Here is a 23,128-nt window from a genome sequence, read left to right on the forward strand (position 1 = left end):
AAAAAAATGCCCAAGCGCCCAAAGCTTGTTTATAATTAACCAATACACCTTCAAAAGAAGAAGTGCTTTTAATAATATAAAGATGAGTTTAAACAATGGAATGCTCTTGAAACAACAAAATATATTAAAATGTAATGAATTTTGACAGTAATATAGAAAAGTTGGGTTTGCTTTAATGGAAGGAGGAAGCTGTTTGTGAAGCCGCAGTTTGTATGGGAAGATATAAGGCCTGTCAATCATTGTACTGTATAAAATTAAAGGGATTCAATCCCCAAAAGTTTAAGAATGGCCATGATCTCACTAATATTTCTTTACAGATACCGAACATGTAACGAAGAACTATATCAAAAGCCAGCCGCATGGCATATAGTATTTTTTACTGAATTATATTCTGGTCATTCTTAATCATATTTACAACCAATAATTAACACAGGATCCATAACGCTTGCACAGCTATAAATGAATTTTTATGTTTGTTGGATTTATAGCCATTTTTTATGAAATTTAAATGCAGGCCCTGGTTTACAAAAATTTTGTTGAAATTTTCCTTTAAATTTTATTCTTTTACAAATTGTTTAATTAGAAAATTTGGGTTTTTTTGATGGGTTAAATGATTACTGTTTTGGGGAAAATTTAAAATACCCTTTAAATTTTCAATTATTTCTTGTTTTCATATTTAAATTTTAAATAATTTTAAATAATCTTTTTTATTCCTCTAAAAAAGCAAAAAAGTTATGAATGGTATAATAAAAAAATTTCAATTAAAGGGAATTGTTTTAAGTTTTGCAAAAAAAAATGTTTTAAATACGGGGGATTTTTTTTTTTTAAACCATTTTCCCCTTAGTTAACAAACCTATTTTTTTACTTAATATTACCGTGGGCAATATTATAAAATTAAATTAAATTGAGTTAATACCAAACCGTCTTTTTTCGTGTGGCCCTGATTAATACAATACATATGTAGATCTAACCAGTATTAGAATCGATGTTTAGATTTTTAAATACAAATCTGTTCAATATGAAAATGCTTATATATACATAACATATTTAGGATGATAATGATGCCGAAATATATATAGAAATTAAATAGTAATATCAATTTGAAATATACATGGTCCTCCTCACAGGTGCTAGTGGAATTTGATTTTGACCTAAAAAATGTGTTTGACCCTGTTATTTCTTACAAATAAATATCAATATAGGGGTCTATTAAAAAAAAAAAATTAAAAGAAAAATTTTTTTTCATGTTTATATTATTATAGACTATAATAATATAGAATCTAACAGTGGAAAAAAAATAATTTTTTTTTTTAATATATTGATACTTTTTTATTGTAATAAATAACAAGGGTCAAACACATTTTAGGCAAAAATCAATGCCACTAGCACTGTGGTCCCGCCTCGTCTCGAGTCACAGGTCCCCCTTGTCCAAAATATGGTCCGCCCGCCAAACATACGGTCCTCCTTGGTACGGTCCGTCCTGTCGCATGGTCCGCCCTGACGTACGTCCATACATATATGTATTCAATAGCTGCAGGAGGGCTTTTGTCCGCCCTGATATCTTCACGGGAGGGCTTTTGTCAGCCCAGTCAATTTAACGGGACCTGTCATTTTCATGGGAGGGCTGTGTCCGCCTTGTCATTTTTTGACAGGAGAGCTTTTGTCCGGTAGGGCTTTTGTCCTACATATGTGAGATAAGTTTTGGACGTTTTATAAAACGGAGTTTATCCACGACTTTTGCAAGCGTTTTCCCATCACGATTTCAAAATGGAGACCGATGTCCCGCATGTCCAAGTAAAATTTTATACAAAACAGTCCAGGTGATTTATTTTTGAATATTTAGAATGTTTCTTTGTCCAAATGTTTTATCGCATAAGAATGTATCTTTTCCCGCCTGTTTGAACAAAAGCTACACCATAGATTGTAACATAATTTGTCTTCAATCACAGGCGCTAGTCACATAATCAAATATTTTACATAATCGGTCTATATATGTATATAAAGATATAAGGCCCCCAACGTGTAAAATATTTGATTATGTGACTAGCGCCTGTGTCTTCAATCCAGACGATTAGGTTGCACAACACTAAATTATGCCTTGTTCTCATATTTTCGGGGGTTCTCATATTTTCATGGCGTCATGTCCAGTTGTGAATGACAGCTCGTGCGATTGATTGGACTCTCCAAAAAAGCATCAAGTTTTCGCCAACACTTATTTTTATAAATTACTACCATAAGAATTCGTACTAAACATATTAAACACATAAATATAAATCTGTCAATGTCATTACAATTATATTTTTTTCTTTTCTCATTTCTATACGTTATTTTCAATTACACAGCAACAAAAAAGAATAAAAAACGTATCTTCGCCTTAAAATTCATCACCGGAATTTATACCTAACTTAAACCAATGTCCCGAAATATATTGAGTGCAGTATAGAATTTGTGCGCGCGCAACGTAATTACCGAAACGAGGCCATCCAATCAAAATCCCCCAAAATATGAGACAGCTTCCGAGCGACACAGACCAGACTTCCCGAAAGTTGAAAAAAACTGTCAGACATTCGGTCTGACAAACCATGAAAATCTGTCGGACCGAAACGAAATCTGTCGGACCAAATAAAATTGATCAAAATCAAAGAATAACTTGTGTTTGTATTTCTAAGAAACTTTTTGTTTTTAATTTTTTTTCGCCGTAAAAATCGGCACATTCCTTACAGCGCATTTTCATCTGCTCCCTATCATACACCCCAACGATTCACTGTCTTGCTTCTAATTTTCATTAAATTTTGTCTCAGGTCTATTCTTTTTATCCTTTTACTGCTGTTCTGCCTGTTCCTCTGACGTAGATTTTTTATTTTTCCAAGGTTTGGCACCTTTAGCGACGCCATTTTGTATACATGCGGCTTGGATAAAAGCCGGACAGTCGGACCGATCGGGAATAAAAACTCGTCGGACCTGATCAAAATTTATCGGACATGTCCGTCGGACCGACGTATTTCGGGAAGTCTGCACAGACTACCGATAGTGAAAGTAGAAAGATTAGTATTTTTTACTGAAATAGTATATTTTCGTATTTTAAACGGTCCCTGTTTTGTTTGTCATAGTTTTTACTCACTGTTGATGTTTTTTGTCTTCCATTTAATTAATTTAAAATCGGTGGCTTTAATTTAAAACATTAAACCCCTGAAAATACGGGTCAACGGCATACATATCAATACTATGTTTGTGGGCACTGGTGTTACAGTCACATAGGTATTAGCAATGATATGTGATGATAATTTATGCTGTTTCAGGAAATAATTACTGAGCACCCAAATTCACTATTTAAAAGTGACGTATTTTACGCTTGAATTTGCTGATGTTTTTTTAAGCAGTTTGTCGAGTATTACCCTGATATATATACTGGTTTCCTAGCAGTTTCCTCCCCTAGCAGTTTTCCGGCCGTTTATCATTTTCTTCCAGTACAGTCTATTTTTACCAGTAAGGCATCCACATTACTTCATCAATCAGAGAAACATTTGTTTTCTATGCTTAACAGCATAGCCATACATGCCATAATATCCGGGACTGTCCCCGAAATAAGGTGTCTTTTCTGCAGGCATCCCGGAGATGATTTATGCCCCAGTAAAAATGAAATTGTAAAATAATCTACTTTGCAGCCAGATATTTCTTTTTTTTAAAATTCTTATTGTCAAGTTATTATCATTTATTATAGAATGCTTATAATGGAATGATTATCCCCATACAGCATTGCAATTTGCAGTAAGGCCTTAAAAAATTGTTTTAAATTGTTTTGTTAGGGTAACCCTACCCTATCTAAATATATGCCAGACCTTACCAGAGATCTGCAGAGGACGCGATTTTGCGCCATTGGCGCTAAGAAAATGAGAATGGCGCAGGAAAATCGGAAGCAAAGGGCCATTGGAGCATCTAAAATCTGTGCCAGACTTGTAAGAAAACAAAACTGTCTGCTGGTTTATTTAGTCATCCAGTCAAAAGTGGTACCAACAGCAACATGTTACCCATTCCCCTGTAATTACGCATTTCCTTGAGTTTATCCATTCTCCTATAGCTTTTGTCCATGTTATCTACTTACCGCATTTCTTCTCATAATCCCTCACAGATACTCATTTCTACTACGTAAATTTAATCCAATAAACCAACAAACAAATTATACAACTACTTAATACAGTGTAACTTCCGAAAACCGAACACCTATGGGACTTGTCAAAAAGTTCGGATTTCAGAGGTTTCCAGAATTCAGAGGTATATGATAATGTGGACAAGACTAAGCCACTTAATATCACTAAATGTCAAGGAAGATGTGGCCATTACTGTAATATTATATATAATAGTCTTTTAATCAAGATTAAGATGTGAATGAAAAGAATACATTTTTATCTTACCTGCAAAATTAATGCTTTTGGATTTCTATCAGTTTGTAGAAATGTTGTTAATTGCATACACTTACATATCGTCCGATGCTAGTTAATTAATTATTACATCAAATGCAATAAAATCCCTAAAGACGTTTGATGCATACATTGTCCAATTAATTGTCATATAATCCGCTAATAAACACTTCAAATTAACTGACCGCCGTAAATTACTCTGATTAACCAACATACCATTTCACAGTTTGTGATTTTAACGCGTGTCAAATTACACGATCACCGCTAATTAGTAAACAATCCATAGGGAGATTAAATCTTCCTGCAGGGTAAACATTCTCGATTTACAATGTATTTCACACCTTTGACTATTTCCGGTTTTTGGAGGTAAAATTGCATTGATTTGACTCTAATTTTACGAAAATATCGTCCGGAATTCAGAATTTTAAAGTTCCGGAATTCAGAAGTATTATATTAATAGAAAATAGAAGGGAAAAAATCGGGACCGAAAAAATTGTTCACTTTTTAGAAGTTTCCGGATTTCAGAAGTTCCGGAATTCGGAAGTTACACTGTATTTAAAATGATTATAGGTAACTGAAAAAAAAGTGTTGCTATTTTAAGAAATGCTGTAAGTTACAGAATAATCTGACAGGTGTACAACTTGATCACCCCTAAGGTAACTCAAGTTCACGCAAGCTTTGGCTGATGAAGTGTAAACAATGTCTATTTCGTCATCAGAATATTTGACAGGGTGATTAACCAATCAGGGAAACATTGTGCATGACTTTTTTACATGATCAAAAGGTCTGTCGGCAAGTGTCTTTGATGTATGCTGTCTACACAGAGGCATACAAGGGACAATAAAATTCGTCAATATACAGTGGTAAGGGACATTTAGTGCAAAAGTAGGAACAATTCAATGGATAATGCACAGTATTAGACATTAGAAGTAAGAACCAGCAATTATGAGAATAAATTTGCATATCAAATTTTTGAGCAGCCATTTAAACAAGCATTTGATAGTATTGCGGGCAATACAGTAGTCCCCTACCGGTCCCTCAAAAAGTTCTTTAATTGTCATACACTCCTGTGTATTGCCATTTATAATGAATTTGAGGATGAAGTCTGTATTTGAAAATATCAACCACAAAACATAATAAAATAAGTTTGTCTATATCACAGTAATGTGAACCTTGTCATAATTATTACGATGTGGGATTTTAAAGTAAATCCTATTAGGAATGAAGAAGTTGGAGTGAAAATACCAGTTTCTCGAAAAAAATCTAAAGTTCAAGGGGACATAATTCTGGAAATATTCTTGCTAGAGTATTTAACCTTCTCAAAAATGTCGAGTGATAATAAGAAACATATATATGAAGTTTGAAGTAGATACATTAGGAAATAAAGAAGTTATTTAAAAAAGACAACATTTTTTTCCCCTAAAAAATCTAAGTTCAAGGAGGTAATACTGATATTTTTTGTGCTAGAGTTATACAAAACCTTGTCACATATGAAATGTGGTTGATGACCAGAAACTTTATATTTAAAGTTTGAAGTAAACACCTTAAGAAAATAAAGAACATATAGTGAAAAAGCTGAAAAATTTAAATCGAAATCTTGAAATTCAGGCTATTTGTTTGCCATAGCAACCAGAATTTTTTCAACATAGGAAGAAAAGAAAAAGATGTGCATAATCTCCAGACTGCCATCTACCCATATTTCAAGTTTCATAAAAATATTTTCAGTACTTTTTGAGTTATCACTGGATCCAGTTTAATGTGTTAAAAAATTTTCCATATTTTCAGACTATTTGTTGCCATAGCAACCAGAATTTTCAACATAGGAAGAAAAAAAAAAGACGTGCATAATCTCCATACTAACATCTATCCATATATCAAGTTTCATAAAAATATTTTCAGTACTTTTTGCGTTATCGCGGGATCCAGTTTTGTGGACGGACGGACTGACAGACAGACAGACGGACAGACAGACGGACAGACGGACGGAGGGTAAACCTAAAGTCCCCTCCGGTTAAACCGGTAGGGGACTAAAAATATTTTGCCTGCAATTAATATTTGAAAGTTACCATGTAGGCATAATTTTTAATTATTGGTTAAGTTCTGAATCATAAGTGAACCACTTGTCATAAAATATGATTTAAGTTTTATTACCAGGGAAATTCAATTACCTACAAACCTTAACAGTTATTTAGGTCAATGTTTACTTATTTTCCCAAGGCCCATACTTTGGTAAAAATGGCCCATCATTTTCAGACCAAGTGGGCCCAGGGCCCAGTACTTTCAAATTCTTGGCAGATCTCTGCCTATCATTTTTTTAAGTCTGTCAAAAAAAAGGTATTGCAAAAGTTTAGTGTATAGAATTGAAATCATGTTCTTGTGCCATTGGGGACATTATCAGAGGTTAAATTATTAAGGTATAATTCAATATAATGAATAGTAAATCAGGCTTAGTAAGCAGAAGTCTACCCTTGTGCCAGTTTTGACAAACCCCACCAATCACTACCAGTGTTCAATCTAGAGGGCGCCATGCGCCATTGACCCCCTGAAAAGACCGCCGGCGCAAAAACGAATTCAACTGTGGGCCCGACAGGTGCACTCATAGAAAATGCCTTAAATGACATTAGAATGCTTTCTTAAACCTGATAAAGTACATAAAAAAGTTTCCTGTGAATAATATTAATAAATACTGAATTCAAAACTGAAGTTTGTATAGAAAAACAAGAGCATGTTTGTAAGATACTATATAAATTTTATCGTTGATAAACAGATCGACGAAATTACGAGTTGATAGAGTTATTGTTGTTGATTTTTTTTTTTTGGTGGTGGTGGGAGGGGGTGTTCTTGCCAATAAAATCCAGGGCCAAAACACCATTTTTAAGGAAGGGCCTCGGCCTTTTTCTTGGGGAAAATATGCATGATTTTAGCATACTTTGGGAAAAGGGGTCTCAAATTTAACACAAAATTTAACACAAGTTCTCATTAGTTCTTCAAAATAGAAAAGCAAAAAGCAGTGGGAATGTTCTTCAAAATAGGACAGCAAAAAGCAGTGGGAAATAAGCAGTGGGAAATACTAATAAGGCAGTAAAAGACCTAAATTCAACACCATCATTTAATTTTGTTCTTAATTCTATGGGAAATTTCAAAAGACTGGGGGATTTTGAGGACCAAACTGGGGGAAAAAAGGATAGTTTGGTTTGGGAAGCAGCCTTTATTGGGCCACTACAAAGAAGGGTATTTTGGCCCTGAAATCTGACCTAATTATGGCTCCAAAAATATATAATTGAGAAGGAATTCTGAAAAAAAAAGATTTACCTTATGTCAATACCATAGATTTTAAGGGAACCTTGCTGCCTACATGTAACTTTTGGCAAATGTTATAGTTACTGACCTCTAAGCTTAAAATTATGATTACTGACTGTAAATCATACTCGTATAATTATGTAAGATTTGTTAATGTAATAAAATTGAGCTACCAAAATTAAGTTGGATAATAGTTAATGCTTTTCGAAATATCCCATGCCGTACCATTGCCTGATACAGGCCGGCAATATTCGCCGCGAAGAATTGGCTCAAAGTAAAAAATTGCCAGTGCTAGCCCTGGATAGTTACCGCACTCTGTAACCCTTTTGAAACCTTTATCGCTACGCTCTCGGCCCGGGTCTGTAAATTTCAGCAAATATTTGCAGATATCTTTTTTTCCACTGCAACACAAAAATAAGACATAGACCTTAGGAAACCCCGGCGTAAATTTTAAGGCTTTTATATATATGTGAGTAGTTCATTAACTAGACTTTAGTAGTTTTTTTTTAGATCACTTTAGACACAAATGTTTTTTTTCGCAAAGCAACCGCCGATAAGGGGGTTTTTACTTTTTCCTATCATTTTTTTTTCACCTGGAATACAATGTTTGAGGTAAAATAATAGAGGATAATGTCTTTTTACATGCCATTCCCCCATGCCCTGACTCATTTATAATTCCATTAGCAAAAGTTATATTTGACGTAATCCATGTCATTCCCTATTGTCTAAATTTGCCAAACGTCATTTTGAACATGTTAAAAATATGCAAACCCCGGTTGAACATATTAGATATATAAATTTTCTTGCATCTCAGACAAAGGATTTTCTTGCCATCTCAGACAGGAAATTTTCTTCCCTTAACACCGGTGCTTTGGAAAAATTTATCCTTTCACCCCAAAGTAAGAACAAAGCGCGTGCTTTAAAAATTTCCCTTTAAATTTATGCGGCCTTTTTATGAATGAATCGCTTCTTAAAATGAAAAGGGCATTTTTCCCTTATGAATGAAGTTTTATGTTCAACGCTACTATAAAAAAAAAAGTGCGTAAAATTAAAAATATTTAAATTTTTTCATAATTCTTTCTTTCCCAAAAAAAATTGACAGGGCCCCCATGCAAGAAAAAGTCAAAACACCGGCTGTCGGTGAGAGGGGAATATCTAGCTCTCGGTTTAATGTTTTTGGGAGAAAATCGACAGAGCCTTTACCGCTGAAAAAAGTTACTCCCCGAGCTAATATTCTAGTCCTTTTAAGGCAAACCGGTGTTAAAAATTCTTTTATTCTTTCATCTCAAAAATATTATCGAGTTTTTTAAACCGGGGCTAAAAAAACTCCCGTCTTTCAAAACCCCCAAAAGTTAAAACCCAAAACCCCGTGCTTTTAAAAGCGTCATTTTAAATTGTATACACGGCGCAAATTTTAGAAAGAAATCGCGTTCTTAGGATGACGTTTATTTTTTCCCTTTATGAATGAAGTTGTATGTTTCATCAAATATAAGAATAAAGTGCAAAATTATAAAAATCAGTTTTTTTTTAATTTCCCGTTCCGAAATAAATTTTACATGTAAAAAATGCAAAAAAAGAATCAAAACACCGGGTGTCGGTTTGGCCTAAAGACGGGGAATAAACTAGCTCTCAGGTAACTATTTAAACGGAAAAATCGACAAATATTCCGGTCTGTACCGGCAGCCGGTGTTTAAATTCTTATAAAAAACCGGTGGGGAAATTTTTTAAGTCAATTGCAAATAAAATTACAATTCTAAACAAAAAACTTCTCTCTTTTTCTCCTTTTTTATTTTTTAAAACCTTTCTTCTTTGAATACACAAAACGATTTTTAAAACTTCTGTATTTAAAACATAATAATCTTTCTCAAAAATCAATTCCACACAAAATCCTCCCCGGAAAAAACTTTGATTTTAGTGAAAAAATTCCATCTTCTTAGGTTGAAAACTATACAGCGACTTAAACTAACCACAGTGAGATCACTTGGAGTTACTTGTTTTCAAATAAAATTTTACCGAAGGTTTTCTTTTGACCAAATCTGCAGCGTTTCAGAATTTGGACCAAAAGCTCTTGTAGAAAATGTGCCTTGTTTAGTTTTTAGTCGCACTATAACAAAGTATATGGAGGAAGCTGTCCTTACTCCTCCCCGGCGTCGGCGGTCTGGTCCCAGATTTTAGATTAAAAGTTTTGGTGCAGTAAAATATTTTCAATAATAACTTTGTCATTTCTTAAGGTAATCCAACTTCAAACTTCCAAATATATGTTCCCTTATATAACCCACATTCTTATGTGACAAGGTTTCATAACTCTAACACCCAATATTTTCGTTTATCTTCCCCTTGAACTTAGAATTTTTCCTCAAAAAATACCTTATTTTTTACTTTCCCTTCTTTATTTCTTAAGGGGATCAACATCTCATACTTCAAATAAATTCTTAGTTATTCACCATCCCCTCTTAATGGTGACAGTCTATAACTCCTAGGCACCAATAATTTTCAAGATTTTATCTCCCTTTGAACTTAGAATTTTCCATAAAAAAAAAATTTATTTTTTAACTGTAACTTATTTATTTCTGAAGGGACTCAACTTCATACTTTTCAATTATATTTTACGTTAGATCAATCAACCCCAAAATCTATAATGTGACAAAGGTTCATTAAACTCTAGCACACAATATTGCAAGGAAATTAAATCTCCCGCATAAATAGGATTTATTTTACTAGAAAAATGTTTTTTTTTTATATTTAACTTTTTTATTTTTAAAGGTATCTACCTCAAACTTCAAATATATTTCCTTTTCATCAATTACATTTTATTTGGACAATGTTCAATAACTCTTTGAAGGCAATAATTTTTTACAGAAATTTTATCTACTCTTGAACTTAGGTTTTTTAAAGAAATATAAAAACTTCTTTATTTTTTAAAAGTATCTACTTCAAACTTCAAATATATATTTCTTATATTACAACAAATCTAGATGTGGCAAAGGTCCATAACTCTTAGCATCTTACTATTTGATCTTGGGGAAATTTATGTTTTAACAAATGTTATTTTTTACTGTAAACTTAATATCATAATTATACTACATAATTGGTTGATTTTTCTTTCATAACGTTTTGTCCTCCTTACCTGCGGTCCAGTATTTTTTCAATTAGTCGAGCTTCGCTGTCTCCTGTGAACAGCTCTTGTTTATGTTTTATCTTCATAAGCCTCTTGAATAGTTTTTAAGAAATATATGAAGCCAAAGTTTGTTGAAGAAGCTTTTGAATGAGGTACACTTAATTGTCAGAAATAAACTTGTTTAATCATTTACGTCTGAAGGATTTAGTTCTTTTAAGATAGATAGCAAAATGCTCTCTTAGATGGTTTTTTAAAAAGCTGGTAACAAAAATTTTGCTGATGAATGACCAGGTCTATCCTGTTTAGCCAAACCTTGTCTGCTAAAAGTTTCCCATCTGCCTTCACTTAGAAATAGCTTCCTCCTAAATTTTAACGCTTGAAGGTGGCTAGCTTCCCCCTGAATGTCGTGATAGCTGTAAGAAAAAAACAACTTTACTTATGTTAAAAATTTCAATTGAAAGTTTTTCTTTAAAGGGGTTTAAAAAGGAAAAAGTTTTTAGTAAATAAGAATTAAAGGGAAATTCCATTTTAGGCCAATTTTGTTTCGGAGTTTTTAAATTTTAAAAATTTTAAATTATCTGATAACAAAACGGATGTTGACCCAACCCGGTGGGGGTAAACTACTGGGGGGTTTTAAAATGCAGAAAAATAAAACCCGGGAAACCCACTGTAAAAACCCCTTTTAATTTTAAAATCTGATAAAAAAATCGCACAAGTATTTAAAAGGAAAGGGTGTGAAGGAAAACAAAATTCTTTTTTACGACACCATATCATAAATTGTCTTAATTATATGGAATAAAACTTATTTTGGGTTTATTTTTGGTTAAAAAGAAGTTTTGAAAAAACCTTTTTTTCTAAAACTTGTCTGTCCAGATAGCAACCATGCAGATTCCAATTTCAGAACACCTGGATTTTGGAATGACATATCTGGAGATTTTGATTGTTGCTAACACGTTTGTAACCAGTAGAAAGTACATAACGGTTGAAGCTTCCCGACAGATTTCAATAAATCTGGGAAACCATTGGCGTTATGTGGCCAGAATTTATTATAACAAACAGTTTGCAATGAAATTTGTTTAATATGATGAAAGAACTCACTGGCGGAAATGAGAAAAATATAGTTCAGCGTTCCCAAAAAAGACATACAACAGGTGGCTTGCATATATTTCCCAAATGACCAACCGAGTATTGCCCATTTACAATAATAAAAACGACGTTTGCAAAAATCGACAACCCAACGTGGAAAACATGGGTTTTAATCTCGAATATTAAAACCTTGCTAATAAAAAATTATGAAATAAGTTTTTAGGTACGAAAAGTTACTTGTAAAAAAAACATATATCTTCTATTATTTATCCCTCAACATAGGTTTCCAGCTTGCAACAAAAAAAAGATTAGAAAAGTTAAAAAACCTATCGTTGTTTGCCTACCAAAAAGAAAATTTTGTGTCGAAGTGTTTCTAAAAAATCAACAGAAGCCTCGCAATAACTACATACATTAAAATAAAAGCTCAATTAACGCCGGGTCCTAAGGTCTAGGTCATAATTTTTGGATTGCAGTAGAAAAAAAGATATCTTCAAATAATTACCTGAAATCGGTCCCCCCTCCGTAATTGCCATTGAAATGTAGCAAAATCACCGGCGTTTGCATTTGTGGTCACGTGACAAAACTTGTTCATCCAGGGTGAAACTATATAATTGTGAAAAAGTGCGAGTTTTAATTATAGAGAAGGGTGCATAAATTATTAACGAACAGGCCTTCGATCCAAAAAAAAGGGTCTTAAAGAATGGAGCTAATCAAACACGATTGGCTTTAGGGAGTGGCTGACAAAATTGAAGTAAATTAACTTTGGATTCCAAAATGGTCTATCTTTTGGCTTGTCGGCACTTTAAACATTTGCATATCCAGGGGCAAAAAACCCCTTCTTTGTAAAGAGGCCGGGAATATTAGGCTACTTACTCCCCACCAAAATATCCTCATTTTTTTCCCCACTTTGGTCCTAAAATTCCCCAAGTCTTTTGAAAATCTCCCATAGAAATTTAGAACAAAATTTAATTGAATGGGTGTTGAATTAAAGTCTTTTACTGCCTTATTAGTATTTCCCTGTGCTTTTTGCCCTTTTTATTTTGAGAACTTTTGGTTAAAAATTTGTGTTAATTTTAAGACCCCTTTTTCCCAAAGTACGCCAAAATCACACATATTTTCCCCAAGAAAAAGGCTGAGGCCCCTTCCCCAAAAATGGTGTTTTGGCCCTGATATCATTAATAAATACAGACACCTTAAGTGTGTTAAGGATGTGTGACGTAAGAACTGCTGCCCTGGCAAAAGATCAAAGGTACCGTTATGTCAGTATACATTGTCTTAGCACCTGTTGACACTTGGTTTTTCGCTTGGATATATTGAGAAGGGTAAATGTTTTTAGCGACTATTGCAAGTTTATATTCTTCATCAACAAAGCTAATTGCAAAATATGATTTTCCTTTATATATCGGGCGCTGATTAAAAAACTGAACATTATTATCAAATATCCCTGGTAACATTAAAATAAGATTCATATGACATAATGTTTCTTTGAACATAATGTCATTGTTTCTTTACCAATCAGTTCTTAAAATTGAGCCTGCATCAACACTAACAGATTTACTCTCAAAAAAGGTCCAAATAATGTTATTTTTTTAGTTGACTTGATTGTTATGGAATTTTGCAACTGTTTTTGGTCTATATATGGTACATGAACAAGTAATTTAATAAAGACATTTTCTACAGTTTTATGAAAAAATAATCCTTTCATAGAATTTTCTAAATTTTTTGTATGATGAGTAAAATTTAATGACGGATTTAAAAATAAAAAGAAAAAAATATGTTGACGTGTTGGATTTCTTGTAAAATGGCAGTTTCCATGGTAACCGTATATCTAAAAACTGTCAAAATAGCCTAACTGTGTTATAACGAATAAAAAATGTATAAGATAGCTTAAAACACTCAACGAGCATTGTTTTATGCAAAGATAACCTTATCTAAATGATTCTGTATGAAACAAATGATAATCTGAACATATTTCTTTAAAAAAATGAGTTTTCCATGTTCCTCAACCGAACATAAAAATGAGAAAAATGAAACATGAATTCTCAGAATAATTAGAGATATTGAAAAAAGTGTTTTCATAGAATTTTCTAATTTTTTTGTATATTGTGTAAAATTTAATGACAAATTCAAAAAGAAAAAGAAAAATATATGTTGGCGTGTTGGATTTTTTGAAAAATGGCAGTTTCCATGGTAACCGTATATCTCAAAATTGTCAAAATATCCAAACTGTATTATAATAATGAATAAAATAGCTTATTACACTCACAATAAACATAATTTCAAACAAAGCTTGCTTTATCTTAGGGTTCTGTATAAAAACAAACGATAATTTGGACATATTTCTTTAAAAAATGAGTTTTCATGCTTTTTAACTAAACAAAAAATGAGAAAAATAAACATGAAAATTTTCTGTAAAAAATTAAAGCTATCAAGAAATTTCTTTTACAGAATTTTCTACATTATTGATATATCAAGTAACATTTGATTAGAAATAAAATATATATGTTGAAGTGTTAGTTTTTTTGTAAACGGGCAGTTTCCATGGTTACCGCATATGTCAACTGTCAAAATTACCACGCACGCTTTCTTAAGAAATATCAGTGTTATATTAAATGTATTGTCAAATATAAAACATATTGTAATGAGAATTTCTTTTTCTTTTGATGTTATATTATAAATGATACTGAATATTTCTTTAAAACATATCTAGGGCCATATTATTTTCTTCACTCGACTAACATCCCCGAACAGTAAGCAAGTATTCAGAAATTTACAAAGAAAATAATGAAATTCTGAACATTTCTTGGATATTAATTTTGTTTTCTTATTCAACACTTTTAAAATATATCATTTTAAACTTCTTTGCCCAGTTGTCTGCCAGTAATCAAGTCGCGACGCAATTTTGTCACTATATACCACAAGTGGGTGGGGTAACGCTCGCAGAATTATCATCAATGCTGTCGTACTAATGCTTGGAGAAATACTTTATGTGATGTTGTCTAAACGACAATTTATTCTTTTGAACCAATCTCCTTTTGAACATTAAGAAATATCTATTCTGAATTATTTACTCATTATTTGCTTATAGCCGAAATTTAAACACTAATCCGAATACTATTCAACTTTATCTTCATTCGAAGAGTAATCATTTTAAGTGTGGGCCCCCTTTTTTCTCAAATGACCCCCTTTTGAAAAGTTTTTTGGCCCGAAGGGCCCCCTGGGAATTTGTTCTAGATTGAACACTGAATACCGTACAAATCAGGGCATGAAAATTTTCTCTGGATTAAGATGTTCAGAATTGAACATGACTCAAAAAAAAAAAATCCTACCTATCTAACCTACCCTACCTATTCTTGGAGAGCATGTTACCCTAACAACACAATTTATTATCCCCCGCCGAAAAATTTCGGCGGAGGATATAGAAATAGTCTCCGTCCGTCCGAGCTTCCGTCCGTCCGTCCGTCCTTCCGTCCGACATTTTTGTCCGGAGCATATCTCTAAAAGTATTTGAGGTATCAACTTGAAACTTCATAGGTGGATAGACCTCATTGAGGAAGAGTGCAGTGCACAAGAATGATAACTCTACCTTGCATGATTTTTGAGTTATTGCCCTTTGTTATTTTTCAAAATTGATTTTTGTCCAGAGCATAACTCCAAAAGCTTATGAGATATTAACATGAAACTTCATAGGTGCATAGATCTCACTCAGGAGGTGTGCAGTGCACAAGAATGATAACTCTACCTTTCATAATTTTTGAGTTATTGCCCTTTGTTATTTTTCATACCTAATTTTTTACCTGAGTGGAGCATAACTCGAAAAGTGTTTGAGATATCAACATGAAATGTCATAGGTGGATAGATCTTATTGAGGAGGAGTGTTGTGTGCAAGAATGATAACTCTTCCCTATACAATTTTTGAGTTATTGCCCTTTGTTTTTTTTATGTTATTTTGTCCAGAGCTTATCTCAAAAAGTATTTGAGGTATCAACTTGAAACTTCAAAGGTGGATGGATCTCATTGAGGAGGAGTGCAGTGCTTAAGAATGATAACTCTACCCTGCATTATTTTTGAGTTATTGTCCTTTGTTATTTTTCAAAATTAATTTTTGTCCAGAGCATAACTCAAAAAGCCTTTGAGATATCAAAATGAAACTTCATAGGTGCATAGATCTCACTCAGGAGGTGTGCACTGCACAAGAATGATAACTCTACCTTTTATAATTTTGGAGTTATTGCCCTTTGTTCTTTTTCATACTTAATTTTTCAATTCAATTTTTTTCTCAAAAAGTATTTGAGGTATCAACTTGAAACTTCATAGGTGGATAGATTTTACTGAGGAGGGATGCAGCACACAAGAATGATAACCTACCCTGCATTATTTTTCAGTAATTGCCCTTTGTTATTTTCAGCCATCAGTATTCACATAGGTTTCAAATCTGTAATCATTATAGCCATCAGTTTTCATTACCAAAAGACCTCTTAAAATGGAACTATTCCGCTCTACTACATATACATTCTTCCAATGAGCAAACACATTCGGCGGGGGATGGCCATGTTGACATGGCTCTTGTTTTTTCAGGCCTGAATAATAACACTAATCCTTTGCTTGGTACATCTATGTGCCTCTTTCAACTAACAGTTATCAGCAAATATTTTGATCATTTAAAAGATTAATTGTTTACCCCCTGTTGCTTCCTGAGTGAAGGTGTCATAAACTATAATTAACAACTGGCCAGCATAAATTGAATCTGCCAGCAGGCAATTAATAGTGCTCAAATTACTGCTAAATATGAGATGATGAAGTCTATAGGATTCGGCAAATGTTTTGAGGTATTTTATCAAAGGACATGGCTAATTGTCCTAACTTAACATTAGCTTATTCTATTCTGTGACTGATTGAATTTACGAAGCCTTAATACTTTAAAAAGATTGAAAAACTGTTATTTAATAGTTATAGACATTTTTGTGTCGCCTCTACGGAGTAGACTTGTCAACAAACAGTGTTTTTTTTCACTAAAATATTCGGCGAAATTCGGCTCCATTCCCCCCCTGAAAATAGTATGTTTTTTTCCCCCCTCAGAGCCTAACTTTCCCCCTATATGGCAGCCCAAATTTGCCTGAAATAAATATAATTTTTTTTGCAACTAACTGCCGAAAAATGTTTTATTAAATGCCTGTAAGAGTTACTGTTAAGCAAGGTTGTTTACAAACCTTCTCTGGTAGGTAGCTACTCCCGGTGTCCCAACAAGTTTAGCATGCGACACATCGTTATTTTAGATCCTTATATGTAAGAAAAAGAGACGTATTTTAAACTTGTGTTGCAAGAGTTGCTCCCCTTTTCCACTGCAAAGAAAACAATATAAAATAAGTAAACAAATAAAATTCTTCCTCCTATTGCATTTTTCCCCCTCCAAAGGACACCGACCCCCTCCCCCCAAAAGTGTAAAAAAACACTGACACATCTTATAAACTCCTGGTGCAATGTAATTCAAACTTTAAAGGAATGATCATTACAAAGTCTAGATTTACATATCGTCAGCATTTTCCAGTTCAATAATTTTTGTCAAAGTTTGTCTAGACTACTCCTCTTATAGCACAAATACAATTTCAATGAAACTTTACAGGATTGATCTGTAGCTCAAGTCCTTTGGCATATTGCACGGGTTTTTCGGTTGAATGATTTTTGGTCCAGTTATGGCCCTTTATGAAAAAGGTGGTTTTTCTTGTGTGTTTGCCAGATCCACAAAAGCTTGTCCGGACTACTTCTCAAAAACAACTGGTGCAATTTCATCCAAACTTTACAGGAATGATCAGTACCAAGTTTAGTTGTGCATATTATTGGCTTTTAATGGTTCAATGAATTTTGTTGGAGTTATGGCCCTTTAATTAATTTTTAAAGGGCTGTTAATAAAATTTGTCAGGACTACCCTTATATCATTAATGCACTTTCAGTGAAACTTTACAGGATTGATTGGTTGGTCAAATACTTGTGCATAATACTCAAGTTTTTTGCTTGAATAATTTTCTGCTGAGTTATTGCCCTTGAATAAAAATAGTGTTTTGCCCTGTTAATGATTTTTGGGTCTCCTGCTACACAGAAGCTGTAACATGCGATTGGCTATTATGAGGCGACACATGCCATTACTGATGGCCCTTATGTCTTGTTTATGTTGTCATTTAATTTGCAAGTTGTAAATACTGGTAATATAGGTTGAATGCCACTATGTAAATTTAGAAACAATGTGGTTGCTGAGCTATGCCCCCCTCCAACACTAAATGAAATTTTTTTGGAAATTATGGCATGTATGTTTAAACCTTAAAATTGATCTCCAATAAGAATTACCTTTACATGTATGAAAATTTTTTCTATTTTAAAAGGTTAATGAAATTTGGGGTCAGTTGAATTGTGTTTTAGTAGCCTTTAGCTTTATATAATATGGTCATTTAGAATATTATTGTTTTCCCCTTTTTAGCTCACCTATCATAAAGTGACATGGTGAGCTTTTGTGGTCGCTTTTTGTACAGCACGTCCAGCCATAAACTTTTACTTTATACAATATTTCCTCATAAACCGCGAAGCCAATTTCATCCAAATTTCACAGGAATGTTCCTTTGGTTGTCATCTTTAATTTTTTTAAAGAATTTAATTCCATGCAGAACTCTTGTTGCCATGGCAACCAAAAGAAAAAAAATCTTCTTTTAAAAAAACCTAATCGGCAAGAGCTTAGATAATTGGCATGAAACATTTTCTAATGAGTGTCTACCAAGGTGCTATTCAGGTGAGCGATTTCGGGTATCATGACTCTTGTTGAATATTGTATTGAAATTTTTCATGAACTGGATATTTAATTATCTAACTGCGCTTTTTCTTTGTCAAAAGGAGGGAGTGTTCATTTAGGGAGGGGCATATATTATTTGAGAATAAAAAGAATGAGAAGAATCTTAAAGTTTAACATCTCAAAACTCAAAAACAATTTCAATATTCAGTACTTTGTATATTTTTATCTTCAGATATTCTGTGCCGGATACACCATTTTCAGTACCAGCTACAGTTCAAACAGATGATCTTAGCTCTCTTATCAATGGACTCATCTCTGGTAACTTCCTTTTATAAAATAATCTGACATATAGTGTGTATGTAAAATCTTCTGTAATACAATATTATTTAATATTCTTTTCTAATTTGTTTAAAACTATTAATTTTTACATTTTTATGAAGATGTAGTAAGGAATAACATTTTAAAAGCAATAAAAAGGCAGTTTAAATAACAAGATTTGATTACATGTACAAGTATTAATTTAAAAAAAATTGGCTACATGGCAGACTTGAGTATATAATTATATAAAACTCTGATCATGGTACTAAAGTTGTAGCAGTACCATACTTTATACCTCTAATCTACAGGTGCGCTCTCTATCTGTAAATAAGTAAAGCAGACAAATTGTTTTCCAATCTTCTATTTTAAGAACAAATGTCACTGGCGCCCTATAAATTGCTCTCAGGGGTGGGGGGATGACGCTGTTTTGAAGAAGACCTAGCAGTGATATGATCTACTTTTCCAAGATAAAATTACTTAAATACTAATAAGTTTGAAACAATACAGAATTGTTTTTCCGTCAATAAATAAAAGCTGAAGGCCCCTTTAATGGGAGAAGGGATGTTGTGATAAGGTCACTCATATGTTTTCACAGATTCTTCAGTCTTTACTGTTTAAATTGGTAGTAAACATTTAAAACATTATCTTTGGCAGGGTTTATTTACTTTACTTCTGAGACAACTTAAGCATTTTATTTGAATTACATGTACATGTATAAGTAAAACAGAACAATTTAAGTAAATTTGTTGTTATCTCTCTTACAGAACCTCTTGAGACTGAGACAAATTTAGAGTTTGATTTTCTTGTGGAAGGAGAATTTCTACGAATTTCTTTAGAAAAACATCTTGAGCAGAAAAATATATCCACAGTAAGTTTTCTTTGTTATAATTTAACCATAAAGATACTGGCAGAGTCAATGTATCAGTAGTATAGATTTAGGCCAGTCTACAATATCTAAATTTAAATTTTAAAATCCTTCTGGTTCAATATGCAGTTAACATATGATTTAATAATAAATGCAATTAACATGTTATGTTTAGATACTGTTTATTGCTTTGAAGATCCCACAATTACGCAAAGAACAATTTTTCTAACTTTCTACAATTGGCCTTAAATCTCTCAAATAATTCAGTCCAGTGATTTTTCTCACTTTATTGGGAAGAGGCCTTAGCCTCTTGATTTTGGGAAAAATTATTGCTCAAATTGCTGATTTGGAAGTAAAAAAGCTGGTTTAAGTTCAGATTTTTGGGAAAACTGCATGATTTTAAAGAAAATTTCATTTGGGAAGAGGCCTTTTTTCGGAGTCTGTTATAAGTAGAAAAATCACTGGTCACTACAAATGTAATTAGATTCAGGATTATCAATTTCCTGTTCCATTAAAACTAGAAAAAAACTTTAGTTTCCTATAACCTTTAAAAAAATAGTCTAACTTTCTTATATGTGTGACTTTAATCAAAAGACAAGTATGAAATACTGTTGTATATATACTTAATGTATACAGGAAAGTGTAGTAGAGATAGAGTATGTAGAGAGACATCCAGCACCAAGACCAGAAGATTCTCTGAACCATGATGACTGGGTCAGCTGTGTACACTCAACAGGAAATAAGTAAATATACACAAAATATTACAGGTTCATCCTTAAAAACTGTTTTTGCTCAACTTAATGGAGAACAAGGACGTGTGTGTCAATCTATATCTGGCTTTAGCATAGCTCTTGGTTAAGGTTTAGCGTCAAGCCTCTTGTTTACATAGAAAAAAGGGAGAGGATATAGATTTTACTTATCACAGTCGGTTTTTACATTGAATGTCATATTCATGTATCAGTCAGTCATAATGGAATAATGATCCTGAGAATTAGGATGCAAATGAATTAATCTTAAAATGAACTTGTGCATTTTGAAACAGTCCATTACTAGTATTATTTTATAGAAATAGGGCTGAGAATTTCAATGGTTGATTGGTGTAACTGTTTAGTGTGTGATCTTGAAGACTGACATGGCTCTATATCTGTGACAAAAATGTTGTTGTTATGGTTTCAGTATTATAGTGGTTAAGGAAATTGAGCTTCAAAGAAATGTCATGACTCTTTTGTTGCTAAGTTTTACCCACTATTGTGTATATTTTAGGATACTAACAGGTTGCTATGACAACACACTACGGCTTTGGACAACTAAGGGAGATTCTATATTAACAATTCCTGGTCATACTCAACCTGTAAAATGTGTATCCTGGATTAAGAATGGTAATTATACATTATAAACTAAAGTTTCTTGTTTTATTTTACTTACAAAATATCATTATGTAATGGTCATGTCAATGCTTGCTGAGCTCAATGCTTGCTGAGCTCATTATGGAGAGTGTCAGATTTTTAATCAAGGGGTTTCTCTGTGACAATTTATCTCAGACATTGAGTCAAATGATCATTTGTGTCTCACCATTAATTCAGAAATAATGTGGGATAAGAAGTCGGCCACTTGAAAAGAAATTGATCATTACTGGTTAGTTATCCAGGAAAGCTGGTTAGGTGCACAAACTCTGAGGCCTTGTTATTTGACAACTATCAATTTAAATCTTAAAGGTGAAATTTAACTGAGTTTGGATATTAAGGCTAATGTTCATTGTCTCACACTACTGAGTCAGAAATCATGCAGGATTTGTAGTCGATCACTTGTAAAGAAATTGGTAATTACTGGTTAGTTGTCGAGTTAAGCTGGTTAAGGCCTCAACAGACGGTAGGATTTTGAAGTACAACACCAATTAAAACTAAGATGTACAGACAAATCTTAATGTGTGAAGGATACTATTTCTTGATTTCGGAAACCTTATGTCAAGATGTAAGGGATAGGACATGTTCTATTTTGAAAATCTTGTCGTACCGATTTTTATAGACCTCCCACAATGACAAGTAACAGATAACCAAATTATCTCCTGATAATGGGTGTAATGAATGAAATTCCAGAACAATTAGGGCTAAAAGGTAAACATAGTAGTAAGATGGGGTAAAAATGATGTTGAAAAACTCTTCAGGAGACCCAAAGTTGTGTTATGTTCGAATCCCAAATTATTCCGAAAATGATTATGTCACGGTATTGAATTGTTCTCTAATTAGGGGAGGGGAGGTAGTTTGTAGGCGACCAGATAGCTTAGTCAGCAGAGCCGCAGTACGGTATTCCGAGGGTCCCAGGTTTGAGTCTCGGTCAGGCTTCACATTAAAAAAATATATATATATATATTTTTAAATGGAGGTGTTTCAATCATTACTCATGGCGAAAAAAGTATTTAGTGAGTAAAGTATGTAAAGGATCAATGTAAAGGGATCCTTTTTAGGGGAAACCTCAGATGATTCTTACAGTGTAGAATTACCGTCTGAATGCAAGTGTTGTATAGCTTTGAAAATTGTACATCTTATCTCTAATTAGTGCTGTACAGCTAAATCCTACCGTCTGTTGAGGCCTTTAGGTGGATTGACAGCTGAGATCTAACAAAAATGTGTTAAAAAATAAATGTAACAGAAAAATCAGACAAACAAACAATTAATGATTTAAGAGGTATGGTTTGTTAGAACTACATAATAATGCCTGCGTGTTTAAGTAACAAATGTTTATAGTAAACTCTGATATATTTTTTTTTCATTTTTCAGATTCTAGTGATAAACAAAGTTTTATGTCTGGGTCACATGACCAGACTGTGTTACTATGGCAGTGGGATGAGAAGAGTAATGAGGTAGACTGTGTACACTCATGTCGTGGTCATGCAGGTAGTGTTGATTGTGTGGCGGTAGACCAGTCTGGACAAAGGGTTAGTGATTATATTACCATAACCTGGACAGAAAGATACAGATATAAGTGGTTCCTTCTTCCTTAACTGTTAATTATTTTTAAAAAAAGGATTTTTGGAAAAATGAGTCTGTTTTAACTGTAATTGTGCAATGTGTAGAGCAACAGGTTAATGTACAACTTTTATGTAGTTGTGAATTAAAAATAATCTAAACGCAGGGATAGCGTAATGTGAAATCAGAAGTGAAAACATTATCTAATTTGAAATGAAATGCAGTTTGTATTAATTAATGATTTTTTAACAAAAGTTTATGTTTTTTATTTTAGTTTTT

The 23,128-nt window shown here is 33.0% G+C and overlaps 1 protein-coding gene across 1 annotated transcript; it reads left to right on the forward strand.

Moving 5' to 3' along the window:
• The first annotated feature begins 1,682 nt into the window (after positions 1-1,682).
• On the forward strand, positions 1,683-22,884 carry LOC132731052 (ribosome biogenesis protein WDR12 homolog). The gene is made up of 6 exons (XM_060717161.1): positions 1,683-1,820; positions 18,933-19,018; positions 19,783-19,886; positions 20,520-20,626; positions 21,147-21,262; positions 22,661-22,884. Exons 1-6 carry the CDS (start codon positions 1,768-1,770, stop codon positions 22,882-22,884), a joined length of 690 nt encoding a protein of 229 aa, XP_060573144.1. The 5' UTR covers positions 1,683-1,767.
• The last annotated feature ends 244 nt before the right edge of the window (positions 22,885-23,128 follow it).

The sequence above is a fragment of the Ruditapes philippinarum genome, unplaced genomic scaffold (genome assembly GCF_026571515.1).
Source record: "Ruditapes philippinarum isolate M1 unplaced genomic scaffold, ASM2657151v2 ctg7966_1_1_1_1, whole genome shotgun sequence".
NCBI lineage: Eukaryota > Metazoa > Mollusca > Bivalvia > Venerida > Veneridae > Ruditapes > Ruditapes philippinarum.

Excerpts from the sequence above, each read along its gene's own strand:
- LOC132731052 (XM_060717161.1), top strand. The coding sequence starts at position 1,768 with ATGGAGACCGATGTCCCGCATGTCCAAGTAAAATTTTATACAAAACAG. Across the intron at positions 19,019-19,782 it reads TATCAATGGACTCATCTCTG|AACCTCTTGAGACTGAGACA; the intron begins GTAACTTCCTTT and ends TCTCTCTTACAG. Across the intron at positions 19,887-20,519 it reads AGCAGAAAAATATATCCACA|GAAAGTGTAGTAGAGATAGA; the intron begins GTAAGTTTTCTT and ends TAATGTATACAG.